The following is a 19914-nucleotide window of genomic DNA, read 5'->3' as shown; positions in this document are numbered from 1 at the left end:
AACTTCCCTCCCCACGATGACGTCTTCTACTTCTCCACTCACAGTGCAGGGATGCAATCACTGAAATGAAGCACAGAGGAATGGAGAGGAAAAACAGTGGGGAGCGAGAGAGAGAGACGGACAACAGAGAGAAGCTTTAAGCAGCCACACATAACAGTTGAAAAAACAACACATTTACAAAGTGACATTATGCTCTATTAACCCTTAGTGCTCACGTGGCATGAATCTGTGCCGCAGGTGCACCCTTGGTAAATTGCCGCGGGAATAATACACAAGGTCTTATATGGAGATCCTGGGGTGTGTTTATAGGTCACATATTCAGGCTTTACAACATTTTTCCCTCTTCTTACGTGTTGTTGAGTCAAAGTTATGATTACTTTTCAATTGCATTTTTTGGTAGTGACATAACGTAGCTATAATTGTGCAAAAGCCATAAAATTGGACTGCTTTTCTTTCATTTTTGTTCATAAACGCCAAGCAAACTTTGAACTGTGACATAATTCCAAATTTCACAGATTCAATCAGATTTTACTTTTTGCTCAGGTGTGTATAAAATCATTCTTATAGTCTCTGTATATACTGTACGCTTTAACATAGTGATGGGAAAACAGCAGCTTAAATGCTCTGTGTTCTACGGGATAAAAAAGACCTGAATCTAGATACAAACATTCCATCCTACCTGAAGACTTTGTCCACTACTTTGTATCTACAGTCAATGTTTTGAGTGGAACTCCGTGCAAAGGTGGGCCGATTTCTCCATTGATTTAATATACATTTTCCTCAAGAGTAACTGGTCCCAATCACTAGTTTTTTTTGGGTCTTTTTCAATAGAATACAATGTCAATATTGTAAAGCAGTTCCCCTGTTTAGAAGAAAATAGACAGCACATATGAGTGGACACCAATGAGATTGTCAGGTGGTCTCATTAAAAAGGTGCCTTTTTGCAGGTGATGTCGGTGAATTTTAATTGTAAATCTTGAGGCTTCAAAACAGGAGCTAGTTCACATTTGGAAAAGTTAGGTTTCTTTTTTTTCTGTGGCCACGGTCTGTGGCCGCCATGTTTATTCAGGAAATTGTGCTTAACTTGCAGATAATTAACAAAATATATTCCTTTTCCCCCCATCTCATTAAGCCTTTTCAGGTTTAATTAACAAAATGTAATTATGCCACAGTAACAGACAGATGACAATTCAAAGAATATAAATATAAAATATTTGGTGTGCAATAATAAAAGGAACCACTCATTTCTACTTGTTGTTTTCCTTTCCAGTGTTTCACAACTGCAGCTTTGGCCCCTAACAGACCAGCAGTATCTAATAGTTTAAAAGGTTGGGTATATTATTTAGTTCCCATCATTAGAAGATCTCACCCACTGTAACATGATTGTGTTTTATACATTTAAAAAAGCAGGTTAAATTGTGCATAAGGGACCTTGCAATGTCCAATGTTAAAAAATGCAATTCCCAGATAAATAAAGGATAACATTAATGTAAAGTCTTCAGAGCATTAAGAGGCCAATGACCACAAACAAACTCATGAACAAGAAACCTGCCCTTGTTTTTTCCACAGTGACAATTTTACTTGAGCTGCAGAGGAACACAAACCGCAGTAGTAGAAAGGGGAAATTGCGGGGCCAACATAAGCAACATGACACTACAACTACAGCTTTTATGATAAACAATGTAAATTTGACTTATTTAACAGTGCATGATTACACCTTGGAAAAATATATTTCAGGCAAACATATTAAAAAAAAGTGTACATGTGTGTTATTGCGTGTTGTTTTCAGTTTGTTTTGCAGGTGTGGAAACCCTGACGGACCTGAAATCTCTGACTTCCTGTTGAATTGTGTCAAATTAGATGTGTCGGCTTCGCTTCTTGTATTCTGAAAGACACAATGTCTGTGAGAGCACATCATACCAGCTGGTGAAAACAGGAAGATTGTACAGAAGAGAAACTTATGGCAAGAGCTGCAGACTCCAAGTATAAACCTATATAACCCCCCCACCCACTCAAAGTCATAACCAGGTTTAGCTGAACAGAGAGAAAGCTCTACATTTGACGTTTACAGTACCATCTCACCACTTTCAAATCATGCATTTGAAAAAAGTAGAAGTGGAGGGATGCCCAGCTGATGGTTCACATGACTACCATAAGACAAGCAATTGTTATTCAATAAATACAACTTCAAAAATATTGAAGCAACTAAATAAAGAATTCTAAATAATACAAATTTCCTGATAAAAGTTTACAACATGAATTGTTCAGACTCATTAAGATAATTAAATTAAAAGCAAATCTGAGAGTACCACTTGGTTTACTTTGTTTTTAACTTTGAAGAGAATTATAATTGTTAACCTAAATCCACCGATTCTCTTTTTGTTTTGGTCCTAGACTACTTGGTCAGTAATGCACATAAAGTTGCATCTTCATTAACCAAGTTTATTCCAGTCTTTCAAACTATGGCAACACATGAGACACATAACCTCCCTCGAGGCTTCTGTGTCAGCTCAGTGATGAAAATTAGACCGAGACGTTCACCAAAGAACATAAACACAAATGTAAGGAATGTAGGAAAAGCAGTGTAGAAGATATGAAGGCACAATGTGTCGCTAAAGCCAGAAGGGGGCGATGTTAGCAAAGCTTGTTTTATACCTACATCCCACAGAACACAAAACAACTAGAAACGGAACACTTTATTCAAAAAGTATTGGTCCACATGAAACAATCCTGCATCGTTTCTTACAATCACTCAGACCAAAACAGCTTTAGCAGACAAACATTGGCATCACTGAACACAACAACAACAACTCTTCAAACCATTAGTGAGAATATTAACGCATTATGAAGAAGCTTTGACTCAACATAAAAGTGACGTGAAAGCACAAAAGTACAGTAATACACTTCAACAGAAACCTGACAATAAATACGAATTAAATTTTCATACAGACACACATTTTATACTAAAATTAAATGAGATTTGTCTTGTTCAGCATAATGAGCTGTGCCGGGCTGAGGCGGGACCATGTAGTGGCAATTGTCTACAGGAAGTTAGACATGTGTGAACAGGTTACAACATTGTGGGCAAAGGACAGAATCACGTAATGTATTGGGAAGAGGCCAGAGTCATTCACGCAGAAGAAAACCAATACCAACGGTGGAAATAAGGACATGAGTATGGAAAGCCGATAGGGTCATATTTTGTCTGAAAAAAATACACGCCTCAACCAGAAACGTGTGCACAGGTTCTTATCAGCAACAACAGCTGAGAAGTTCTGAGGAAGGCTGAAGATACATGCCGTCAACAAGGTAAAGGAATACTTCCTGTTGTCTAAAAAACGAACCAAAAAAACACAATGAACTTTCACAACATGTACTTGATCTTTCAATTAACGAGCTTCTTCAGAGAAGAAATAAACACAGGCCAGGTTACACGTCACGTTCAAATGCACCATTTCATATCCAGTCTGTTGATAAGTTATAATAGCTTTCACAACTCTTATTCATAACTTAAGACAATATGACAGTGTTTTTGTCCTTCAGTAGTGTTTCAGTAACTGTACTGTACTTTAAAAGTAAAGTACATGTTTATTCATCAATGCAAAACTTTTCTTGCAAAAAACAATACACCAAAAAGCCCCAACATACAATATTGAAAACGCTGTAACCTGTTCACACACATACACATGTATAACTTCCTGTAGACGACTGGCGCTTCTCCACTACACGGTCCCGCCTCCACAGTTTAGGTTGGTTTTTACAACTGCAGGAAACTGCCGTGACTTTGTTTCACACGCGACACACACAAACTAGGTATTTTCAGTGTACTGAATCATTAGAATCAGTTCATTGAAAAGATTTCGATACTTCCTGCAAGACCAGAGCACAGACACTGAACCGAAATACAACGGCTAGGATTGGGATGTGGCTCGCCATCATAAATACATCAGACTCCTCTGTTAAATATGGATAGTTTAGACATTTCTGTGCTAAATGTTGGAGTTTAACGCAAGTTTTCAGTATTTTTAATTGATCTACAGTTAGGCATTGTTCATTCCAATTCTTGTGTCGGACGTCGCGCTCCTGCCTTCCTGTGACGGCATTCTGACGACGTCACATATAGTATCGGCTCAGCTCGCTTGCCAGAGCAGAGCAGGTACTAAAATTGCCAGGTACTACTGCTAATGGGAAAGCAAACAAACGTGTGCGGACCATGTAGTGGAAAAGCAGTTCAGCATCCACACACACACATTTCTAATACTACAATTTCAAATCATAGATATGATTTTAGACATTCATGATTCAGCACAAATGAGCACAGGGGGAAAAAAAGAGAGAAAAGTGCAAAAAAAATGAAATACACTTATAAATATAATCTTTGATATTGCACCATAGGAGTTTTGCTCCGTACAAATTCAGCCATGAATATCAGCAACAACAGAAAATTAACCATTTCTGTTTTAACTGTGACTGAATGAAATGACCACAATATTAAAAATGTTAAATGTAAACTGTATTACAAAGAATAGACAGCAGGGTTGCAATCTGACAATCTATCCCCACTGAATATACAGACAGGTCACGAATGAAAAGGGAAAACCTGAAAAAATGAGGTGGAACATGCACCCTATTTAAGACACCATCATCATGTGGATGATAAGGGAAACACAAATTGACAGCTTTCAATATTTTCTGGGCCAAAACACTTGTTGATTTATCAATTTTGAAAATAATCACTAGTTGCAACCCTGATTACAATGCAAATTTCTGTACAAATTTCAAAAATGCAAAAAGAAAAATAACATGCTACTTAATGCATCCCAATGTTTGGCAAAAGCAGCACACCAGACAACAGACAAGGGCCTTGTCTCACATATTTGTACAGAGACAAAGTCCTGTCTCAACTGCTTGGATCCCATGTTCATGCAAACTCAAAGCCTCATCAAAATGTTATCCGTTGGTGTCTTATCTAAATAAATATGTCCATTTCCACAGTAACAGTTCACGACTAAGCCAAATATGAAATGAGGCAAAAGCAGAAAAATATCTTCAAATAGTCACAAACCACACATTTAAAAGTGCAGTATTTGATGTTTATTTTTCTCGCATCTTCAACAAAAGGGAGGTATTGTTGTCAAAAACAATCAGTTTTTTACTAAGGGCCAAGAAACAAAGTAACTGCCCTAAAGTTGATGCTTTCTGGCACTTTCTAAACAGTCATGAAGACAGCATCTGACCCGTTAAAAGTTCATGTCCAGTAGTGGTACATACAGAAGCAGGTGAGGAACAGGTTGGCAGCCAGGCTCACCGTTAGAATCCCCGGCAAGCTGAGACGACTGAATAAACCTGGAGATGTCACAGAGGAAGAAGCACATTAATGCCAAACCAATCATCATTAAATGTCAACGTGACACTGTTGTTTTCAGTGCATATGTGAGTTATGTTACTCTGAGTTAACATATTTTCCTTCTGAAAGCAAAGTTCTGTTGTATTTCCTATATACAATGACAATAAAACTACCCATCTATGAACAGATAACAAAAACTGATGTGGATGACCATGAAATACTAATTAATTCCCACAAAATAGGTAAAACATGCACACAAAATGAATAATATGAATAATATTCTCATGAATTGAACCTGGAGAGCTGCACAATTAAAGCGAGCGAGGAGGACTGAAGCATCCGGATGGAGCTTGAGAATATCTGCAACTCATTCCCAACCTATAATAAAACTCACACCATCTGTCCATCCCAAAGCTTCAGCCCTTTTTTGCTGGCTTTACGCTATCCCAGTAATTCATGAGAATATTATAATTCATTTTGTGCACACATTATACCCATTTCTCCCCGTGTGTGCGTGGTTTTTATCCGGGTTCTCCGGTTTCCTCCCATGCATCATGGGGCTTAGGTAAATTGGACACTCTAAATTTGACAGTAGGCGTAAGAGTGGATGGTTGTGTCATATTCAGTAAATAAATGTGTGAATGTGCAACCAATTCTATCTCTATTTAAGAAGGACGAGATCCTAATGTGTTGGTTACATCAAGTTACACAATAGGCATGAAAACAAAAAATGAATTTTAGTTCATGTGAAAGTTGATACGTTTTTTTTTTTTTACAACCCTGTCATATACTCTTACCTTTTGGGGGAGGAGTACTCTCCAGCACCTGTGTTGTTGTGCCAACCACGCACGAGGATGAGCCCGAGGAGCTGGCCCTCTCACTCTTCTCTTCCTTATCAATCACGCTGCCATGTCTCAAACTCAAATCTGCAACCAGGTACATGATTCACTGAATCAGCCACATCATATATGACATCATCTAAGCATCATAATAATAAATGTGAAACCGTTGGTGTTAATTAAGCCAATATATGTGTGACTTGAGTGTGTTTTACTCCGTATGTAGTAACACTGCAGAACCTCAACAATACATTTTCTAACAGCGTCACCTCACATGTACCAACCATTTTGGCTTTGGAAAGGGGAAATGTCGGGTGAAAAACGGCCACTATAAATGGGAGAGTCGGGTCCAACAGTAGAATATGCTGGAGATGCGGGTGGGGTTGAGAAGAGCTTGGGTTCTGGATCTGGACAGAAATGCCACTGTTTCTGGCTGCAGATGTTGAGGCGAGCTGGGCTGATGAGGGGACGGCGCCTGGTCGACTCTGAACTGGAGATGCACGACCCAGCGATTGAAGGGGTTGGAGAGTGACTCGGGGATGATGGGTGGCTCCAAGACTTCAGTGAAAAGTAGTCTGTGGGGACAAAAAGAAATCATGAAACGCGTCAAACAATAGTTTTGAGAGTGCATGTTAAACTTTTACTCATCCCACAAGAGGGAAATCAGTGGTTTATTGAACATACAGGGGTAGGTGGAGGTTTCATACCTGAGGGTGGAGAGTCCTTATATTGAGAGGTTGGTCTACTTCCACTAAACAGGTAACCAGAATCTGAAAAAACAAACAAACACATTCATCACAACTGGTTAGTGTTAGTGAGTTTATCCAAGCCTGACTTACATCTGCCCCTGTTGAAACTTAAGACAAGCTACTTGGACAAAAGACAAATGATTTGCATCAAGGTATTACAAAACAAATAAGTGAAATTCCACTAAATCTATGAACAAAACTGACACCACCTCAGATGTTTTGCCAGTGACGGTTGCTTTGTTTGTCTGTCAGCACAGAATGAGAGTCGTGACTTGCGTTACCTGTCCGTCTGATGGAAGGGATGGTGCCAAGGCAGAGGGTTCTGCTCAACCGTCCAGGGAGAGAGGAGGGAGAATCACTGCATTTGTAACGACTCTGTTGACAGCTGATGAGTTTGGAAAGATTTGGGGGTGGAGTGGGGATGAAAGACTCTGCCAGGTCAGGAAAGAACAGAGGAGCCTGGTTGCTGAATGTGGGAGTTGCAGAGCTGCCTGCAAGGTATCTGCAACACAAGAGCAACATGACTCTATGTGACCAGAAATTAAACAAAATCAAATCTATTGAAAAGGATTTAAAACCCAGAGAAATTTGCTTTTATAAAACCATGAGAACAGCATTGGATTTTCATTTTGTGGTTATGTGTAAAGCAAACAGTCATCAGATGTGATTTTGGTTTAACGCCATTTTGTTTTGTTTTTTCTTTTTACATTTAAAGGTTTCTGAGGTCAAGTCGGGGCACAAACGTTCTACCACACATTTGATATCCATGTAATGAAGTACTTGAAGAAAGGCAGCAGTCTATAATAGAGCGGTCAGTAAAAAGCAGCTGCAGCTGTTAAACACACAACAGCACAACTGCCAAGAGAACAGGTACAAGGGAATGCTGCCCAGTGACACAGCTCCACATTCATACATTTTCACAATGCACAATGTAACCTTCCTTTCCAGACTCAAGCCTAGTTCTTTATGAATTGAAACAGTCTTTGTGAACTGATAAAGTATTCTGCTTTAACCCCATTGCTGCAGTTAAACCAGGTATAAACAAACAAACAAAAGAAAAACCCCAGAATCATGTCCTTTCACCAGTTCTTTATTACATTACATGCACAACAAGCATTTCTACAAGGTGTTAAACTGGAGCTTCAATTCTACAACAAGACACCCAACTTCAGGATTTAGGGCAGCCAAAAGGTGGAGTAAGCAATTCTAATCAAATATTCTTTCCTAAATTCAGTGAATATCTCCTTGGTCTGTTAGCCATCCCTTGTGTGTGGCTTCAACCAATTCCACAACACTATTACAGTCAATCAACACCAGGGGGCGCTAATGCACAGGACAAAGGAGATTAAAGAAGAGGGGGGGGATAATGGGAGTGACAGACCTTGATATGGCACATGCTAATGGACAGTGCTCCTATAAAGAGATTATTAGGGACTGCATGTTTGGGAGCGTTAATCCCAACTGCTTCATTAAAACACAAGCAAAAAAAGTTGCATCAAATGCAATAACCATACGAGCAAATGTTGAGTGCTGCTCTCTACAGGTGGGTAGGAGTCATTTTCAGTATGTCAATTTAGTAAATATTATAGGGGTTGTTCATTTGTTACTTGTTTTACAGCACACACACACACACAGAGTAGTGATAGGATTGATAACATGAAATGCTATGCCAGTTACCATTTGTTAGCTTAACAAAGAATAAGAATAAAAAATAAAGTTGTGCTTCTGGAGCACTGACAGGGAGGAGAAGGGGAGGAATTGCTTTGTTGTTGGGTTCAAATATCAGTTTTTTTTCCCCCCCAGATTTGTTTACTCGACCTTTAATTGTGTTAAGTACCACAAAAGTTCATATTCAGACACACACACACACACACACACACACACATTACTGAAACATTACAGTTACATACTGGATCTCTAGAACAACACAGGACAGCTTATTTAGGATTAAAAAAAGAAAATTAATTTCTCCATTAGTAAAAAGGTAGTTCCATAGTCACGATTAAAATACCACAAATTGTCGTTTGTGGCAATAATAGAATTGCTTTTTTTACATTTGTTTGTAACATACAAGTTGGAATAATAGTAGTGCCGTTTGTAGGATAACAATAAAAATTCTGATAAATACAGGAACATTCTATAAAAAGTGTAAAAAAGAAATGCAGTATACAGTGGCAAAAAAAGTGACCCCTCTGGAATTATATCCATTTGAGTCTAAATTTGTCATAAATGTTTATATTGTGATCATAGTAATATCAGTAAGTGTGAGCTGCAACAAATTATTATCTTTCATAATCAATTAATCTGTCAATTATTGTCAGAGTTTGGTCCATTACATTCCCAAACTTCGAAGTGATGAGTGTGATGTGTTGTTTTGTCCACAAACCAAAAATGTTTCAGTTCTAAGGAATTGTTTGTCAAATGGGGCAAGGAAACCAGAAAATATTAACATTTAAGAAACCAAAAAAATCGATTCTCAATACAGTTGATGATTTAGTAATTGAATAATTGTTGCAGCCCTACAATTAACAAGTAAATAACTGATAAATGATCAATATATTCATCCTGTCTATATCCAATTCATTATAAAAACATTCACAAAGCAGGTTGATTTAAGGTTAGGTGAGGTTAACAAAAGCCTGAAAGACCTGGAGCCCAATCAATATAACAAGACCATAAGTGCGAGTTAGAGCCACTTTAAAGTTATGTTTTACCATTTTGACAACATCATTATCTGTTTTTTATGTTCTGGCCTTTAGCGGTTCATTTGTTTTCTCGCTTATACACCTCTCTATCCTGTCACTTCTTCCAGCCTGGTTTTGACAGAAACCACTTTCTATTAAAAGGGATTTTTTTTCTTGTCTCCACTGAGTGTTTGCTCATTGTGTGATCTGTTGAGTTCCTTTCTTTTCTCTGCCTTAGTAGGCATAAAGTCTTGTGACTTTAAGAAAAGTGTTCTATCAATAAAGTGTATTACTATTGTATTATTATTATTGCTACTGATATGAAGTGTATGCAGACAAAAAAGACAATGATTTTAAATTAAATAAATTAAATTCTTAATGGTAAAGGACCAGTAGAGGATGGATGGTGCAACACATGGACTGACATCAAAGATTTGCCAGAGCTCAGGCACAGATGTTGTGAAATGTCCAATGAACTAAAGCAGTTCTGTAAAACTTTGCAACATTTGTGCTTCACAATGTAAAAGTGTGATCTACAGATTAAGTTTGAGATTTTAGTTACTGGAGGTTCTGACATCCTTTAAACTTCAAGGGATCAATTATCTAATTACACAACCTGCAGTGTGAATGTTATTGTTCACTAAAGGCACAAAATGTCACTATCCTTTGAGCACATCACCTTAAGCACACTGTCATTATCTGACAGAGACTGGCTTCAGATCACATTTCATAGTCAAAAAAGTAGTTCCACAGGGTTCACACACTTCTCGCCGCTGCAGCACAGTATAACAAACGTGCACAGCAGAATACACAACAAGTACAGCACAGCAGGCAACTCACTGGCAAAGAAAATACATTATAAGTTGTTCAAACAAAAAAGTAAACATATACACATATGAGAACGCACACAGAGCCAGGTGCAGACCATTGAACTTTTTACCATCAATGTCCAAGTCAATCAAAACTAAAACAAATCACTACTCAAGTTCATCATGCTCATACTCAATATTCATACATTTTCCTTTATCTTGCCTCCATCAGAATGAGTGTAGAGGTGATTCAATTTTGTTGATTTTTTTTGTCAACAGATAAGGAGTTATTACTAATAAATGCAATATTATAGATATTATCTAAGCTTTCAATGATTGCATTGCATGATTTTCGGCATTAAACCAATTGACACATGTCAAAAGAAATCATTGGTGTTGCTGCATTTTGTTAAAACCAGTTAAGCCACAGTCTGTACATAAGACAACTCTTAACTATATAGAATCAATACTTTAAATAAAACCTACTGCATCTGCAGCATCTTTATTTGGCAGCACTTATTGCTAAAAAAAGATTCACAGGTTAAAGCTTTGAAACTACTGCACCAGAGGTGCTCGTTTGTGGTCATATATCCATCTACAAGACAACACAACATGCAATGCTAACAATACTGTAATAGCCAAATACAATCTAGAGGTATTAGTTAGAAATACCCATTCACAGTACTAATAAATATTGTACTTCACTCGATACATTCAAACAAATTAACAACAGGTTAATGCAACTAGCAAGGTTCATCATTAGCACATGCAACATGGTTAGTATTAGTGGAAGTGAACTAACAACTACATGCTAGTGAAATTTAACATAATGAGCGTAATGTGGTAGTATGTATTATAGTGGCTCATCTTGCACGAACAGGACATGCAAGGTACAACCTCATTTCACCTTGTTTTAACTTTGATTCTTATTAAAAACACTTGCTTGGCATTTGCTGCAGTATTACATGACACTTGAAAAGTTTCCCGTCAGTGACCATGAACAGTAGCAGGGCCTTCATAACTGTTTGCTTGTTCAAGTACCAAGAAAATAAGGCCGCCAGAGATAATTACAGTCTGACATAATCACCTCAAGGAAAATACAAGACAGCACTTGCCCATTTGTCATCTAAAGGAAATTCTTTTTAACCATCAGCTTAAAACCCTCAAATCTGACTTTATACTTTTCCTACCAAGGACAAAAGGTGCCATTTTCTGCATAAAGGAGTGTTACATGAGAAAAAGAATGCTCTGCAAGATTTACTGGCTTGTAGTAAATGGTATGCATCATTTCACGGAGGGGGGAAAATGACACATAATACAAATAGAAAATCATCAGGGGTACATGATCACAGCAACAACAGGACAGAGAACAGCAGCAATCAAGAAAACGTTTTAACTATTTATGTAGTTTATAAAAAATATTAACTCTATTTACGTGTCTGCTCTTCCCAAGTGTTTTTCGATTATTTGATTTCAACTGGCAGTGAGAAGATTATCCAGTTTTTAAACAATCAATTTGTCACTTTCCTAATTGTTAAAAGTTATTATCATTATTTGTATTCTTTAAACAACAGCAGCCTCTTTGCAGCACTTCAGTATATGCATGGCCACATATCTGTATATGGTAAAACATTGCAGCTCTGACCTAAGAACTCAGAAGAGTGGTATATGTAACACTTGTGGTATATGTTAGCAGTAAATAAATGTTTGTTTTAAAGGACTGAACAATTGTTCATTTCAATTTAGAAATTGTACATATTATTTAGTGATACAAGAGGAATCTGATGTTTGAAAGTCACTTAAAGTATGGATTGTAGTGTCATCACAAGATAGTTTCATGCAATGAGCTGTAGTTAGTGAACAATCTTCAACCCACAGCTGCATCGCTTCATCCCAAAATTATGGTATAATAAATAATACATAAGTTAGTGCTAGTTAAATGCGGAGAAACTCATAAGGTTAGTCCATCACAGAGAATGTTGTATTTCACCCAGGTTTTGGAAAGCAAGTAGTCATAATGAATATGAAATAAACTGTGGCACATTTTGTCCAATTGACACATTCTGTAGGGTGAACTTGGCAATTTTCAAAGTGGTGGCTAATAATTATATCAGTGTTTGTGTCTGTCAGTACTGGTAACTAACTAATGGTTTTACAGTGTAGCATTTTACACAGACCAGACAACTTCAGAGCAATTTCTTGTGTGCACAAAGGTAAGGTTTTGTTTGAAAACTAACCAAATAGCAGTAGTCCTTCATTCCTATCATGGGCTGCACTTATATGCTTTAACTTTGTCATTGTATCATAACCTGAGAGTCATATAAACAGAACTATAGATTAAATCTATAGAGTTATAGATTAAAAGTAGATATTTAATTTAAAAAGTCCCTGGTTTGGATATGAAACAATAACAACAATATAAGCTGTGCTCTGACCCGACTCTATTGGACATACACCTCTACTCTAAACAGGAGGTTTTGCACAGTTGTATATATTTCAAGCACAATAGGAAGATTACTACTCAAATTCTGACCTTCTATATTTGCCTCTTCGCAGACCCTGTGGTTTTCGAGTTGCCAAAGCAGATGCAAAGCTGACAAGGCAACACAGAGTGATGCTACTGTTCTTGGCTGTGTCCATCCAACCCGAGGCACCAGGCCAGTAGCTATCAGCCAGGAAGAGGCACAGAACGAGGAACCACAAGACAGAGGCCACAGCATCAATTCTCCTCAGTCTAAAAATACAGATACACAAGAACTTAAGAGTTATTTGTCTTTAATTTAAATTTTCTTTGTGTGACATATCCCAAAAAATTAGGAGGGAGCTTACCTTGCAGATCCTGCTAAGAAGATTGAAGTAAGGCAAGTCAACAGGCCAACAGAGACCACAACCAGCTGGTTGTCCTTTCCATGTTGCCAAATCAGCTTAACATTTTGTGTGACATTGTTTGGGAGGAGATCCAGCAGACCCTGCCATACAGGTAAATTTCCACTGCTATTGTTTTTGGAGGTGGATTCGTTGAGGGTTTTAAGAGGAGTGACACCATCGTTTACTGTCTGTGGGCCACTAGATGAAAGAGGCTGGTCTGGAAATTCACAGAAAGCTGTGGCAACTAGGAAAGCACAAACCAGGAAGGCCAGAGCACGCAACAGTGTGACCCCCAGAGGTGGAGACAGAGAATAGGAGTTCTGTAGGGGAGATACCAGGTTGTCATGGTTAATCGAAGCAGTTTCACAATAAATGGGGATCAATTATCAACTATGTAAAAGACAATTTTTCATTTTTATTATTAATTATATTATAACCAACAAACACACACATTGGAAGGTAAAGCTGATTTAGTTTCTTCAACAACAGACAACAACAAGTGTGAAAATCAGATACATAAAACCAACTTAAAAAAAAGGCTCCTATTGCACTAATATTCCTATTTTGACATAATTGGTCAAAAGGCAACACAAATTAGTATGTATTTAGGATTGTAATTACTATTGGTATAAGGGGAAATATCAAAGATTTATACACTGCATACTCAACTTACTTTCTCATCAAAATACAAACAACACCTAGCTTCAAAAACTCTTGTTTTCTTTGTTAATTTTTGAGCATGGGAAAGAGGAAATGAATTGGGCCTGTAACCAGTTCAAATGTTCCACTCTGAAAAGAGTCTAAAAGTTTTGGAGTACAGGAAGTTTAAGGCATTTCATTTGTTTATTTAAATATACAACAGATTAATGGGAAACATTTTTTTTCACATTTATAACATTTTGTAAAAGTAATTTTATCCATTTACATATCAAAGTATCTAAACACAGGCCTGACCTTGAAGGCACATTAAAGAAATGTAATTAAAACTTGCCTATATTATTTATTAGCATTCCCATGCAGGGTTGACACAAAAACCGAAACAGAGTAGTAAGAATAGTAAAATTTAAATTTAACCACCTGTACAGAGTGTGTATGGGTTGTACCAACCTTTTCAAAGCTCTTCACAGAGCGTCGAAGCTGATGGTTTAGGAGCACTGTACGCAGCTGTCGGTTTTGATATTTAATGTAATACTCCACTGCTGTCTGGCATGGCCTGCATAACTTATAGGTCTGTTCCAGGTGGTGCTTGTATGCTTCAATTTCCTCATCATAATTTTCCTGCCAGACAAAACCATAATAAAGTCTGTGTTAATTGTTGTCCTCATATGGTGCATTACAGTGAACAGAGAAAAATAAAATACATACATCGTCCCGAGGGATAAATGAGGCCAACTGCTTGATCTTTAGAGTCTGGTTATTATTGCACTTCTTGCACAAGAGCATCTGACAGTTGACCCACTGCTGTATCTTCGGTGTCTCAGATGAGGGAAAGCTTCCAGACACACCATGGTTCAGATTTGCCTTGTGCTGAGCCGGGATGGTTTTGTTATAATCTCCATTCTTAAAACAAGATGGATCATCAACAATCAAAAACTTATTAAAATCACACACCTCCCAAGAGTGGCAAAAAAATAAAGATGACATATACAAATGGTTCACTGAGATGCCAAGAAATTCAGACCTAATATTCACATCTGTCCTTCTGGGGTCAAACCTGTCACATGTGATTATTCTCAGACACAGATACAAACACCATGACCACATACACATCTGTAAATTTAAACAAGGGCTAAAGGATTTGAATATGAAATCCATTTACAATCTTTGTTTTTTTAAAACATAAATTGCATTTGAAATCTGAACTGCAAAACAACTTTTTAAGACTATCTAATTGCATTGTTTCAGACTGCAATTTTGAAATAAATTGATCAGCCCTTATTATAACTTCTTAAAATTGTCTTTCTAGTGTCACAAAGAGGCACACCATCCTCCCATAATTGCATACAGCCCACAGGTAAGACATCATGCATTTTAATGGCAGGTGTTGGCCGTACTGTCCACTTGTGATCAGATCCCTCAGGACAGATTTTAATACCAGGTCTAAAAGTGGGGCTATACTTTTCTAACTTACCTCCTGGAAACCATTGTACTGTTCACAGCTTGGACAGTCCCAGCAGTTTCTGTTCCCATAAGGCACCACTGTGTTCTCATTGCAGAACCAGCAGTTCACACTTGCATGTGTTGGCTTCTTTCTGCAGAGAACAGGTGAGATTTGAATATGATGAAATCTGACACGATCAAAACTGTCCTTCAGTAGAATCCAAACACTGCATTAGTCTTTAAAGAGTTGGCTCAATAAAGGTACTCTACTTAAAATACAAACTATTTACAGCAACACGTCGTCTCCGTGTGTGCCTGTGTGTTTGATAATATTGACGTGGAAACATATGGTGTGTTCTTGTTATGGTTCTACGACAATATGACAACTTTGTCAATACCTGTCAAGTATTGTATGCACGTGTGCTTTCTTAACGTATATATGCATACAATACCTGACAAATACATACATTGCTAAATGCATGTATGCATTAATAAAGAGAAAATTACTAATTACCTTCATGTTAGTACAAGACTACTTCGTAAAGTTTGTTAGCAAGACGGCTATAAATGCTAGCGAATGCCTAACGTTCATATATAGACTAGTGTCGGATATACAGTAATTACTCACAAATGTGAACGGTCAGTGCACTTTATAAACTCGATTTTTCAACTCGCTCCTAAGCTAACGTTAACCTAGCTAAAGAGAGATCACGTTTGTAAACTTACCTGGTGGCAATTTTGTATATGAGCGCTCCACCGGTGACAAAAGCCGTGACTCCAACTCCTCCGTACATTAACTCAGGATATTCCAAAATTATTTGGCTAAACGCCTCCATTTTCTATAGAAAATACCGGTAAACAAGGCGACAGGGCGTTAGAACAACATCACACAGCGCCAAAGCGCACGCGGCAAATCCTCTTTTGTGCACGCTTCTGTAACGGAACCGGAAATAGAGTCACTGGGATTCGTCTCGTTTTTTTCCCCCCTTCTTAATTGAAACTTGTCTTGCTCACTGTTGCATTGTCTAAACTCATCCACAATTAGACGAGCGCGTATTTAAATGTCATTATTTTAATGTGATTTTTGTTGTCGATACTTAGTTAAATCACATGTTTGTTTGAGTATAAAATGTAGACGATAGTGTTGGAGTGACAGCAAAGGCGGCGCGGTGTCCTCCATTACTCAGAAGGTGTAATGCTGCATTCAGGGAACATCGACGGAATGGGAAAAGTACATTCACAATGTAACACTTCAAGAAGAGACCCGGATTCGCGACCCAGTCGGTACCAGGGACTTTCTGCATGGTCTCCACGTTTGTGCGTGGGTTTTCTCAGCCCAAAACATGCATACTTGGGGATTGGGCAAATTGGACCCTCTAAATTGACCGTAGGTGTGATTGTGTATGGAATGAATGGTTTAATGCATAGCATAGACTATTTCAGAAAATAAAATGTATACAGTATCGTTCTGGACCGCATCATCTATTGTGTATATGTGAATAATTGCAGAGTATGTACAACAAACCTGAGGTTACCCCCGTGCAATACCACAAACATATTCAATTAAATTTGGACCTATCATCTCATAATTAATAATTACCAGGTAATTAATTCAAGTCACCTATTTAATAAGAAATTAACTGGAAAAGCTATTAAATTAATTTATATAATTATATAAAATTCTGAGGAATTTTGTTTTATTGTTGTGACATTGACCAAGGGTCAATGTTTGTTGGGACCTGTATATTATTAAGTCTTTTAAAGTCGTTGTATTAATTATCTGGAGTAGGCTACAACATTTTTTCTTTCATGTAGTTGAGTAGAACAGAGAACAAGTTAAAAAAAACCCACCTCAAATTGTCTACTTCTGTAAATATGCTTTAACTCACCACTGACTGCTCTCTGCTCTTCTTTGCTATCACAGTTAATGTATTGATAATAATGTATTACATTAGAGTGACTCAAAAGTTGCAAAAATAACATTTTATTTGAACAAACATGACATTTTATATCTAGAAAACATTCGTAATCAAATGAATCAATGTTGCTCACTGTTGGACAAAACACCTCCGAGAATTAGATAAAGGCAAAGAAAAGAAATAAATAACTTAGATACACTCGTGCAGGCCTATTCAAAAAATTATGTAAAACATAAAGTAATAAAAAGTATATTTTGTTTTAGAATACATCCTAATCAGGTCTTTTCCTGCGGTCCATTCTTGATGCTAAAGCAAAATACAGTGAATTCTGACGGTAAGTCTTGTCATTATTAGGAACAAACAATAACCAAAACTTATCAAACTGTTTGTTACAAAGTCAACAAAATTTGACCAACATTTTGTCAAACTAACAAATCATTATGTGACAAAGGAATGACAACCAAATTGAAATGGAGGCAGATGAACGTTGAGTCCGTGAAGTGGCTGATAATGGTTGGAATTAAATCAAAAGCTCATCACTGGTTAAACGAATGAGTAAGCTGCGCCTCTGCGTGCATGGCGTACGTGGTGTACTGTTGGTAGTTACATGCCACGGAGACGTTGCCTCCGTCCGGGCTCACTGGCTGCGTCACTCCGCCAAATGGATAACCGGTGTGGGGCACCAGCACGGGCAGGTGGCGGCAGGAGCCGCACGGAGGGTGGTGGTGGTGGAAGTGGGATGGGGGATAGAAAGAGGTGGTCGGGGACAAGCTGCGGGAGTGTCCGCTGATGACCGAAGGTGATGGGTATCCCGTGGGCTGGGACGAGCCGGGCTGCGGCGGGCACAGGCTCCACGAGCTGTTCACGTAAGGCTGCAGGTAGATTGGATCCACGGGATACTCCACGGGGTTCCCGGGCAGGTAAGGCACACTCGGGGGTCTGTAGGGTCTCCTCACCCTCCTCCTCCGCCGGTAGTTGCCCTTCTCGAACATCTCATTGAAAGCAGAATCTAACATCCAGTAGTTGCCCTTCCTGTCAGCAGCGCTCTCCCTGCGGACCTTGATAAAGCACTCATTCAGAGACAAGTTGTGCCTAATGCTGTTCTGCCAACCTTTCTTGTTCTTCTCATAGTAGGGGAACTTGGAGACGATGTAGTCGTAAATTCCGCTCAGGGTTTGTCTCCCCCCCGGACTGTCCTTTATGGCCATGGCGATGAGAGCCACATACGAGTACGGCGGCTTCTCCAGCTGACCAGAGGTGAGGTCACCTTTCGGCTCTGGAGCAGGAGCGACCAGGTTGAAGCTGAGGTCCAGGAGCTGCGCTCCCTGCTCGGCGGCACTCTTCTCCTCCTTTGCGTCCATGGCTCGGGTGTCCAGCTCCGGCTCAGTGTGAGTGGCGCAGAGCGAGCGTCCGCAGGTGCACACACTCCTCCCACAGGTACAGAGCCGCAGCAGTTAGCGTCTGCTTTCATCTCACCGACTTTCTCACGCTGTTTACGCGCGCAGCGTGGACAACTCTGTAAATGTTTGGGTTGAGCCTGGGGTCACACGATATTTGTTTCTTTATTTTATATTTGTCTTCAAAGTAATCGACTAATTGAAGCGGCGAGATCAAATACTTACTGTGTTCCTCTTGTCAGGCACGTGCTGTCGGTGCTGAAGTTTGTAGCTACAAATTAACAAAAAAAATCATTTATTACACTTATTTTAAACACATTTGTTTCATGAAATGACATTAATAGATTGGTAATAGGTCAAGTTCAAGATATAATAATATATAATGTTAGTGTCTGGTGCAGAATTGAACAAGTTATCACTTCCCTCAAAATGAAAATGAAAGATCTTAAGTTATTATTTATATCTGTAATGAAGATTTAACTGAAAATGTAAGTATAAGTTACCTGAAACAATTATGTATGAATTAAAAAAGTGAAGTAGATGATTAGGTGAATAGGCACAACATAAACACAGAAAAATGGATTTAATACAATGGCTGACCAGTGAAATCACTTTTGAACACTGAATTGACAATCACCATTAGAAAGAGAAACACTAAATAACGTTAAAAATTAGTTTTCTGCTTGATATTAATAAGTGGACATAAGAAACTAATTGTCATATTAAGTCTCTACATTGATGTTTTTGAACTTGAATCACTATGATATAAGCTTGAAAACAGTCAGAAATGCCTCATGTGTCAAATTAAGATGTTATTGATAAGATGTTTCTCTTGTGTAGCAAAGTGGAAATGGAATCAGTGCACCAACATAAACATGCACACACACAACCCTCATGCGTTGACTTGAAGAACACAAACACAGGGTTACTTTTCCCCACTGAATTATTTTACAACTTTATACGCTGTATTAATTCCGATGCACAAGATAGTTGGGTATTTCCAGCACTTGCAAATATCAGAGGCGTGAGGAATGAACAGCAGACATGTCTGTCTGCTGCAGGATGGCAGATAATGATCACCTGCTCTCACCAGACAGTCTGTCTCCCCTGATCTGATATGGACACATGGATGTAAAAAAAAAGAAAAAAAAAAGGAATAAGCAACCATAGCAAGTAAGATTTTGGCAAGGACTAAAGGTTAT

General features: G+C 38.3%; 2 protein-coding genes across 2 annotated transcripts; both read right to left on the bottom strand.

The window, feature by feature from the left end:
* Positions 1-2681: 2681 nt before the first annotated feature.
* tmem201 (transmembrane protein 201) lies at positions 2682-16342 on the bottom strand. Its single transcript, XM_044038258.1, has 11 exons — positions 16123-16342; positions 15428-15548; positions 14662-14856; positions 14404-14574; positions 13258-13616; positions 12962-13162; positions 7217-7437; positions 6894-6956; positions 6471-6761; positions 6145-6273; positions 2682-5346 (listed from the first exon to the last, which is right to left on the bottom strand). The coding sequence occupies exons 1-11, from the start codon at positions 16230-16232 to the stop codon at positions 5249-5251; spliced, it is 1959 nt and encodes a 652-aa protein (XP_043894193.1). The 5' UTR covers positions 16233-16342; the 3' UTR covers positions 2682-5248.
* Positions 16343-17364: 1022 nt separating this feature from the next.
* Positions 17365-18718, bottom strand: foxl2l (forkhead box L2-like). The gene has a single exon (XM_044038930.1). It carries the CDS (start codon positions 18674-18676, stop codon positions 17852-17854), a length of 825 nt encoding a protein of 274 aa, XP_043894865.1. The 5' UTR covers positions 18677-18718; the 3' UTR covers positions 17365-17851.
* Between the last annotated feature and the right edge of the window lie 1196 nt (positions 18719-19914).

This window comes from Solea senegalensis, linkage group LG11 (assembly GCF_019176455.1).
Source record: "Solea senegalensis isolate Sse05_10M linkage group LG11, IFAPA_SoseM_1, whole genome shotgun sequence".
NCBI classification, from domain to species: domain Eukaryota; kingdom Metazoa; phylum Chordata; class Actinopteri; order Pleuronectiformes; family Soleidae; genus Solea; species Solea senegalensis.
Note: the sequence above shows the minus strand (reverse complement) of the source record. Positions and strands in the feature narration are given on the sequence as shown.

What these genes read in the sequence shown, in the direction of transcription:
- tmem201 (XM_044038258.1), bottom strand. Translation starts at nt 16,232, where the DNA reads ATGGAGGCGTTTAGCCAAATAATTTTGGAATATCCTGAGTTAATGTAC. An exon ending in CCCTTCCATCAGACGGACAG is followed by an intron (nt 6,957 to 7,216) that starts GTAACGCAAGTC and finishes TTGTTTTTTCAG; the next exon opens with ATTCTGGTTACCTGTTTAGT. An exon ending in TAAGGACTCTCCACCCTCAG is followed by an intron (nt 6,762 to 6,893) that starts GTATGAAACCTC and finishes TTGTCCCCACAG; the next exon opens with ACTACTTTTCACTGAAGTCT.
- foxl2l (XM_044038930.1), bottom strand. Translation starts at nt 18,676, where the DNA reads ATGGACGCAAAGGAGGAGAAGAGTGCCGCCGAGCAGGGAGCGCAGCTC.